The sequence below is a fragment of the Aptenodytes forsteri genome, unplaced genomic scaffold (assembly GCF_000699145.1).
Source record: "Aptenodytes forsteri isolate BGI_AS27 unplaced genomic scaffold, ASM69914v1 Scaffold151, whole genome shotgun sequence".
Taxonomy (NCBI): domain Eukaryota; kingdom Metazoa; phylum Chordata; class Aves; order Sphenisciformes; family Spheniscidae; genus Aptenodytes; species Aptenodytes forsteri.
The window spans coordinates 4,181,062-4,191,294 of NW_008795939.1; the positions used below are offsets into that span (position 1 = coordinate 4,181,062).

At 38.7% G+C, this 10,233-nt stretch overlaps 1 protein-coding gene across 2 annotated transcripts in view; it reads right to left on the minus strand.

Annotated features, from left to right (window-relative positions):
- ABHD17B (abhydrolase domain containing 17B) overlaps positions 1-9,596 on the minus strand; it is a 13,497-nt gene extending 3,901 nt beyond the window's left edge. The window contains exons 1-2 of one of the 2 annotated variants that reach the window (XM_009285271.2): positions 9,360-9,587; positions 9,119-9,272 (exon numbers count right to left, since the gene is read on the minus strand). In XM_009285271.2, coding sequence (XP_009283546.1) covers positions 9,119-9,272; positions 9,360-9,585 — 380 coding nt within the window. In that variant the 5' untranslated portion in view covers positions 9,586-9,587. Of the gene's footprint in view, positions 1-9,118 lie in introns of both variants that reach the window. The other variant, XM_009285270.1, reaches the window with a different exon arrangement.
- Between the last annotated feature and the right edge of the window lie 637 nt (positions 9,597-10,233).

A 10,233-nucleotide genomic window follows, 5' to 3' on the forward strand; every position in this document is an offset into this window, starting at 1 on the left:
GGAACAGGCTGCCCAGGGAGGTGGTTGAGTCCCCATCCCTGGAAGTATTTAAGACATGTAGATGAGGCACTTAGGGACATGGTTTAATGGGCATGGTGGTGTTGTGTTGATGGTTGGACTCGATGATCTTAGAGGTCTTTTCCAACCTTAATGATTCTATGATTCTAAAGTGCAACCATTACCTCTTCTACAATAAATGCGTGCATCTTCTCTGTCACAGCTAGATAACAACACCCATACCCACAAAGGAGTTCTCAAATTAGTACGTTTCGCATACTTCCAGTAAAGCCAGGGAAACAGAGGTAATGAAAAATTGTCCATTATCTTACAAATATGGCTAAATAACCGTATGGTAAATGTATAGGTCACCAAACACTAAAATTAGTAAAGTCTAAAAGCCTCAAAATCAGGAACATTAGGAAAAAAGATTTTTCACATGTACCAAGACATTCAAATTACCAACCAACAAAAACCAAAAATCCACAAGTACTTTTCAATAAGCCAGAAAACATGTCCTGTGTGTTACATGAGTATGTAATAAATCTAGGAAGATTTCAAGAGAAACAAAATCACATTTAAGTATTACTAAAATGTAAGTATCACTAGCAGAGCTCATTAGGCACCCCAATAAGCTTTCTAAATTGGGGCTAAAATCCATTGGTCACAGCTAACATTGTCTATTTAACTATTCATCTATTTATTTAAATTGGGTTCTGCTAGTGTGAAACATAAAAGCTGTAAAAGTATCAGCACAGATTGATTCTATGAATGTAACTGTATCATGACTATTTAATTACTATCAGCATTTCCTAGAAAGAGTTTCTAAGATCATAATCAAATTAAGAGTTCTAAAACACTACGACTCAATCATCAGCCTGGAACTACAGGCAAGCCCTCCACCTCACAACAGTTCTCAGAGATTAAAAAGTTCAAACGTTCTGACTAACAAAGATTTTCTCAAAATTCCAACACACAAAAATACAATAAATTAAAGCTTCGAAACTGAAACAGATGTAAGGTCTTCACTAGTTCTGTCTCTCTTCTGGAACACCTGAGAACAGCTTAGCACCTATCCTTTTACAATTAATCTCCCAATTCAAAATAATTCAAATCACATTTATCCATTCTGAAAGTACAGTATGGCCTTCTATTCCTTTCATATAATCTAAACAAAACTCACATTAATACCTGACACTTTGCATCATTAGTATGGCATGGAGTTTGCACAGCACGTTATGACATAACATAGTTCTCAAATAAAAAAACTTGCAAATTATCACACATTTCCTCACGTATTGAGTCTTACAAGATGCAGGCCATTGCACAGAAATTTAAAGCAAAACTTAAAAGTGTGTTTTGGAGCATATATTCTCCTTTTTACCATTATTCTTCCCCCTATTTTTGGATCCAAATCCTTCAGCCTAAAGATAGCTAAATATTAGCTACAAAAAGTAATCCAAGAAAAGCATTTACTATATTTGGATTAAAGTAATCCTTTCTCCATCACAGCCAAACAGATTGTCTTCACAGCACCCACCAGAAACTATTTGTTTCACAGTCTGGAAACTAAAATAGTGAGGCCAATCACCAGAAGTGGTGGTTCAAAGTAGTCAGTCTTTTGAATATTCTGGCTTGGAGAAAACAAACAAACAGAACAAGAAGCTTGGAAACCAGAGAAGAACATCTGCTGTGTCTGTCTCCAGTCTTCCCTCTTCTCTTGAACAGGCTTCTGAAAAGTTTGGGGGGAAAAGGAAGAGCCCAACTGCCCCTCAGTTCCTCTCTCCCAAAAGTATCACTTTCCAATCTAAAATGGAAGAATTCTTGAAAAGATAACTGTTGTTAAGTTCCCTAGCCATAAAATTCACCTACTCCTCCTTCTGACAGTCCTGTAAACCCCAGGTAAACTCCAAGGAGTTTGATAGAAAATTATTAGTTGACTACACACCTGGTCTCCCAAATGAGGAAGTGTCAGATCAAGAGAAAAAGTGGTGGTAACATTGTTCTCTTAATCAGTGCCTTAGAATTACAGGCCACCCTGAGGAAGAGGAACATGACAGTTACAGAGCCATATGCTCTAAGTAGCTGTTCTGGTGACAAGAGTTCAAAGACATGCTCTAAAAACTGTCGATATCTTTAAAAGCTCATTATGTTGATCATAGGAGTAATGCAAACACTATTGTCTACTCAAGTAATCTTAGATAACTTCTGTCAGAATAGACAGGCCTTCAGTTGGTTGTTGGTGGTAATGGTGGGGTTTTATGTTTGGTTTTTTAAGCCATAATCACCAGAAAGGACCTTGGAACAAAATCTTTTAAGTAGCTGTGCACAGATGTACCTTCTCAGAGAAAGCACTCTTCCTCAGGGACAAGTTATTCTGGACTGAATCTGGCATAGAATTTAGATAGATATTTTCCACAGTTTAAAGGCTGCCCACAACATTTTTCTCTTTCCCACAGCAACTGAGATTTCAATTCTTTTCAACACCTGGTTCATCCTTTATGTTCATGCACCTAAGGGCTACCTGCCCGGAAAGCACATGGAACTTGAAGAGCAGTTTCTACATAGAACGAAATGTACCTCTGTTGATATAAGCTTGCTAGCATCCACACAGTGTCTGAGCACTCACAAACTTCTGCCCTATGACGACACTAAAGGTACAGGTTAATGTCACTATGAAGCTAAGCTATTGCCAAACAGAAGAGAACCACTTTCCTATTTGCATCTTCAGCCACAAGCTCATTGGGCTTCACCAACTAGTTTAGGAAACTAATCTCTTCTGGGAGTAGGGGAGAAACTACTTTTTGGCCTCTTTGTGCTGGCTGTCTTCAGGGCCAGGCAAGAAATGGCATGCCACTGGTGGGTTAAAGGAAGGAGAATGCCAATAAATCATTGTAACTGTACCATCAGACCACTCCCTAGAATCAGGGCCCAAGCTAACACAGGGCAACTAATAAAGCCAGTATCCTCTTCTGTGAGCCTACATATGTGATCAGATATAGACGGTGTCTTGTAAAAGAGGCAACCCTGAACGCTCTTGCCTGACCTTTTCAGCTTCTGTCAGGAAAAGAACTGCTAAACAGCAAGGAAATACTCTTTTTTTCCCTTTGTGATAAACTTCACAGTGTGCTGTAGCAGAAACTCTTTCACCGTTTCCTTTATATTTCTGTCTCTGTAACAAGACCTTTTCTGCACTTTACTAAACACTTATCTTAGTGGCAGTTCACCTCTTTTCCACCCCTCCCTCCTCCTTTTTTTCCTTTCATAGAATCATAGAACGGTTTGGTTTGGAAGATGATCTAGTCCAGCCCCCCGCCATAGGCAGGGACAGCTTTCACTAAATCTGGTTGCTCAAAGCCCCATCCCACCTTACCTTGGATACTTTAACTGGATATACATCACTTACAATGAATATTCATCATATTCTATACTTTCATTGGATATACATCACGTTACCATGATATGCAATATGCAAACTACAAAAAGCATGTCTGGCTGTAATGAGTGGGTTTTCTTTTTGTTTTTGTTTTTTTTTTTTTTAAAATTTCGAGAATCCTCCTGTGACAGAGATGCCACAGCCTCCCCAGGCAAACTATGACTGTACTTGACTATCCACATCAATAGTGAGTTTTTCCTAATGTCTAATGTAAATCTCCCATGCTGTGGTTTAAGCCTATTACTTGTCCTGTCCCTTGTGGACATTTCATAGCCTTTCAGACATCTGAATAACATTGTCACATATTCCCTCATTCGTCTCTTTTTAGCCTTAGCGGAGGGTAAAAAAATGTCCCCTTACCTCCTCCTTTTTCTTTTCATAGAATCATAGAACGGTTTGGTTTGGAAGATGATCTAGTCCAGCCCCCCGCCATAGGCAGGGACAGCTTTCACTAAATCTGGTTGCTCAAAGCCCCATCCCACCTTACCTTGGATACTTTAACTGGATATACATCACTTACAATGAATATTCATCATATTCTATACTTTCATTGGATATACATCACGTTACCATGATATGCAATATGCAAACTACAAAAAGCATGTCTGATGATCTAGTCCAGCCCCCCGCCATAGGCAGGGACAGCTTTCACTAAATCTGGTTGCTCAAAGCCCCATCCCACCTTACCTTGGATACTTTAACTGGATATACATCACTTACAATGAATATTCATCATATTCTATACTTTCATTGGATATACATCACGTTACCATGATATGCAATATGCAAACTACAAAAAGCATGTCTGGCTGTAATGAGTGGGTTTTCTTTTTGTTTTTGTTTTTTTTTTAAACTTTAGTTACCTTTAACACAAAATACCAGCTGAAATTACCATACTATACTTGCAGGCTCTTAGAGTGCCTGCCATTTTGCCCTTGATATACCTAAGGGAGGCAGAAAGCAATTTATCTTTTTACTTCTGAACTACTGGTGTTAATCTAGAAGACTTGCTCACTTTACAACAATAAAATAAAATATCAGTAAAATCAACCTGAGAAGGGTACATTTTCAATAGTACCTCTCAGGCTCACACTAATGAAGAAGTGCAATGGATGCTACTGTTTGTGAAGCTATTGCAACATATGCATTTAACCAACTGACAGCAGTGCTTGGGGCACAAGGAACAAGGGGGAACATCCTGAGGGAATTTTCAATGCACATTTCAGAACCTTTTGTCATCATGCACATAACACGAAATTACAGCTGCAAATTGCAGAACATGATGGGCATGAACGTCCTCCACACCTTTATTTATCAACATTCCAGGCCATAAATAAAATTCATGAGCGTACAGCTCTTCCTCAACGCAGATGCACATTCCCCTTGTGTATACAACACGTAACATTGCTAGAAGAAAAAGGGAACTATGTTTTATGAGAGGCAAGCCCATTGATCACGCATGTAGTAATCAACAAACTGCACCTCTCTTATGATGGTTTGGCCTTTTCTAAACCTTACAGTGCTACTCATACATTTGTTTTATTGGCAAGATTTCTCTTCACAGTAAATTGAGCTACTTTTTTTTTTTAATCAATTTAAAGAAGAACTCAATTTCCCTCCAAATATTCAAAATTAAGGCACCTCGTCTTCTAGCAAAAAAACCCTCCTACTTTTGAATGAAAAAAATTACGTAATTTGTAAATTCTCAAAAGAACACTTTCAGCCAACATCCAAATAGATTTGATATTATTCCTGTGTTTGGCTGTTCAAATTATGGACATTCTGTCCACTTCGACACATCAGTCTGATGGTGAGATTTACCCTTCAATTTTTCAATTATTATACAGTCCGTGATAAGCAACAATGAAGACTGTTGAGCTTCTTAAAGGTAAATCTGGTCATGAGGCAACTCCGGCAGTCTTCTCATTCTGCACGAGCACCACTTGCCCTGCATTTGCCTGGGGCTGGTTAAACCTTTCCACCTTTGCTAGGGTGTCATCAAAGGCCTTCAAGGACCAGGACAGCAGAAAATAGGCGTATCCCAAAATGACTGCTGGCATTTCAACACTCTGTAGCTATGACAGTCAGAAAAAGAATGTCCTCACTTGCAGCTTTTATATAGTCCCATGCACATGAATATGCAGTAATGTGCAACTTTCCCAAACATGATGGCAGTGAATCACCTTGCTTTCTTCCACAGTCAACATCCATATGGATAGCTAATGCTTCCTATTAAAATACTCCAAGCAGGTAAAGAATAGGGACACAATTCAGAATCCGCATCTGCTCTTTACCTCTTCTGATCTGCTGCCAAATCAGCTTTCTGTATTCATTTACATGAGTGACAATATTCACATACCCTTACAGCAACCACTTCTAAGAAAGCAGTGTTGGACCAACCTCACCATCACCCTCAACACTAGTTCCAGACTATTTCACCCTAGGCGTCCAGTCCCCACTGGACAATTGTGCCAATTTACAGATGACCATCTGGATTGTCCTTCCAAGACACAAAACTTAACACACTAACATGTCTCCACCACAAGCAGCTGTGTTGACTGTAGAATGAAGTCCACAACAGCATTTCAGTTACTCCAGAAACACCTTTTAATGCTGGGTTCTACAATCCCATTTCTCACAACAGGGAATGCAGGGAGCTGTGGGTAGCTGTGATCAACCTCCAACAAAGGTAGTTTATAGAATCATAGAATAGTTTGGGTTGGAAGGGACCTTTAAAGGTCATCTCGTCCAACACCCCTGCAATGAGCAGGGACATCTTCAACTAGATCAGGTTGCTCAGAGCCCCATCCAACCTGACCTTGAACGTTTCCAGGGATGGGGCATCCACCACCTCTCTGGGCAACCTCTGCCAGTGCTTCACCACCCTCAGCCTAAAAAATTTCTTCTTTACATCTGGTCTAAATCTACCCCCCTTTAGTTTAAAGCCATTCCCCCTTGTCCTGTTGCAACAGGCCCTGCTAAAAAGTTTGTCCCCATCTTTCTTATAAGTCCCCTTCAAGTACTGATAGGCTGCAATAAGGTCTCCCCGAAGCCTTCTCCTCTCCAGGCTGAATAACCCCAACTCTCTCAGCTTTCTCCATTCTTTTTCTTCATCCCATCACAATCTGTGAGGCACAGTTTAAAAGTGTAGGATCCTTTTCTTCTCTCATCCCATCAACATGAATTTTGAGGGAGTTACAGCTATACTTACATCTATCCTGCAAACAATCCACTGAATTAATTTGTTTTTTCAGAACACTTACATTATAAAATATTAAAGATGGTGTCAGTGTAACACTGACAGAACAGGCTATGCTAGAACAGTGAATCAATGCTGCAGCAAATGCTCAAAGGCTCCATTCTGGTCCAGATATTCATCAAGTATTTAAACACAGCTGAGCACTGTCTCAGGGCTCAAGGGAATACCATGGACTGGTAACCAAACTGTGTGAGCCGGTGTATCCAGGGTCATGTGCTGAACTTCTTTCTGCTACGTTCAGCTACAAGGACAAGACCAAGTCTGCCAATTGGAAAGTTGCTGAAAGTACCACAGCAGAAACTAGTAACACCAACCACTTTTTAAGCAACAGAAAAAATTCAGTTCACTTTTGTGAAATCCACAAGTTGGGCAAACCAATCCAAGCTTTATACACTCTACAGAGTTACATATTTCTAAAGGAGGTTTTGACATAAAAAATAAATGCAGGCAGCAAATGGTATTGAGGTGAGGTCATTCCTGAATGGAACAGGGAAAAGCAGATAGAGTATGTATTTAGAGTTGCCCCCCGACAATGTCTGTTCAGCAAAGGGCATGATCAGATGGGATATTATAATGCACAATCTTATTTGATTAGGGAAGGTACACTATGCATTATTCAAGAATGGAGGCAAGAACTCAAGTTGCAATCGTATTTTCTTTTCATTCTGGTTTTCAATCAGAAATTAGGGGGAGGAAGAGACAATAGTTACAAATTAGTTCATAAAACAGAGCTTGTAAACTAACATAAACGAATGATAAAGTTTCACCATGTAGTTCTCTTCCGTTTTATGGTACATTTAAACAATTCAGCCTGTCTTCCACATTGATTACAAACCATGTTATGTTTTTGGTCAATGTTACTGGGTATTTCACCAGGTGGCTATCTTCCAGATCACTTATCAACTACAAACCACGGTCACCAGTGCACCTGTTGCAGCTCTTGGCTTACAGAACAGATGTCTAGTTATATCTCAACTTTCCACTGTAATCAAAAGAAATGCCAAAACCTAATCTAACAACACAGTATGCATGTTTTTGAATATATGAGGCTGAATACCTGTCCTCTGTGGTTGTATGAGTAATAAGCGTTCCTCCTACTTTAATACATGAATAAAATATGCTTCTTTAAAAAGAAGTATCACACCTTTCTTATAATGTAAAAGAAATGCAAGACAATATGTGTATCTAAAACACTGAAAAGGGATAATCCGCTCCAAAGTAATATGAAAATAGTTAAAATTACATTAATCAAGTTCTAAGTTCACTGTGACAACTACCAGGCTCCAGGGATTAAAGAGTCTTTACACATGCCCTTACACTAAGTCACATCCCTGATATTATATTATTAAACAGTATGCTCAAGTTGCAACGATCAAACCATAACATGCTGCTCTACATTGAATTCAGGTTTTCATAGCTTTTTGGTGCAAAATACACAATATGATGGGAGTTTTTTTGGTGAACATCTATTCTCATTATTTTTTAAAATACTATGTGATCATCTTTTTGTAGTTTGGGTACTTGTAACACAAGAAGAATATCGCTCTAAATGGAACAAACCATGGTGAAAAATGCTCTAAAATTTAAGAAGTGGGTATTCAGTGCTGCATTTATTGGTGCCTGGGATTCTTATCTGTATCAGAGAATGCCTCCAGAGTCTTTCATCTTACTCTTTTATCTCCCTAAAACCACAGACTTAGAACACAGCAACTGCTGAAACAACATCCATCCAATTTGCAATCTTTTCCCTTGTCCAGTTTTAATATATTTGAGATAACACCACTGATTCAAATTCCTGTTTTTTGTTCCCACCATAATGAATTTACACAGATCAATTACAACCTATCCCACACATCATATTTTGCTAAGATAAAAACATATTTTTGTTTTATATAGAAAGCTATCTTTGGAAATGCTGTAGCTGCTAGTCTGAATTCTGAAACAAAGGTGGTCTGAACACCACACAGAAATCCAAACAGGTCCTCTTGTAACAGCTTTTCCACTGCCCCTCCCTATAAAAAAAGTAGGTGATGGAATTATCTGAAAAACCAACCTGCATTTTCTCTCACCCACATCAGACCAATGGCTCAGTTACTGGGGAATCAATTATTATAAGTTTTTCCTATCTTCTGAGATTTCCAACTGAGAATATCCCAAACTGTGACAATAAGGATTATGTTCTAATCATTCAAGACTGAAACATACCTTACTAAATTTCATCCCATTTCAATTTTTCTAGTATATCAGTACTATATACTGATCCTGCTCAATACTGACAATGCCTTCAGCATAAGGCACCACCAATCAGCTTGGATATGAATCCATTAATCCTAGAATACAGCATTTCTGTTTAAACTACCAATGCAGATTAAGTACAGCCATTTGAAAAGCACGCTGTAAAAGAAAAATGGCAACTAATGTCTTACCTTGTCCTAAGAGCCACCCAAGCAGCATCAATGTCAGCATACAGATTCTTCTCTGTTGGCTTCCCAGAACTTGCACCGTATCCAGAATAATCATATGAGAATATGTTGCAATTAATCCGTGAACCCAGTCCTATGTAAAAGCTGCTCATCTGACCTAGGTCAACAGCATTTCCATGTGAGAAGAGCAAAGTATACTTGGCGTTAGGTGAGCAACGCACAAACATACAGGCAATCCTGTTACCTTTACTTGTTCTAGTCATGAAGCACTCAATGGCATCTTTTTCTCTAGAAGAATATTGCCAGTCTGCTCGCTCCGAGAGATGTAAAGTCCAGCGACTTCCACTCTCATCACACATCAGTGTATACGTGGGATCAGGAGGTAAGAATGCCAGTTTGGAGGCAATTTTCCCTGGGCATGGCGGACAACAGAACAGGCAACACAGTTCACTAAAGGAAAGATTATTCATCTTCTAGTCTGAAACAGGAAGAGAGAATGATATCAGTTTCTAGTTACAATCCTATATAAAAAAAGAAAAAAGAAAACCTCATGGAAAATGTAAACTTAACCTCTCCAGAAAATAATACATAATTTTAGTGGAAACATTTAACAAAACGTATTTAAATATATATGTAGATTTCTATATAATAGCTTATTTCATATTATTAGCTACTTTATAATGAGCATATTATTAAAGAAGAGTGATAACTCTAAAGCCCTGCCAGATATTAAAACTAAAATATGATTACCCAGGGAAAGAACAAGCATGAATTTTGGATTCTCTTGAGGAAATGAAGTCCCTCATCTTAAGGCATTAAAAGAAGTGTTCATCCCGTTGACAAATACATATGTTACAAAGAACAATTAAAATATGTTGCAGTGATTGCAGGATACTAAGGCTATGCAGATCTCTGCAGCCAAAAATTACTATAGCGTTTCCTAAATACAGAGAATATGTATTGCAATCATGAGTTATGGGCTCCTGCAAGCAGTATTGGCAGTATGAAAGGTGCACGAAGGTCAAAACTTCAAAGGCAAAACAAGGTGCTTCTGCTGGCTTAGCAAACACTGTAGACCTTCAGTACACTAAAATCCAGCCATAAACTCTTCCTTGCTC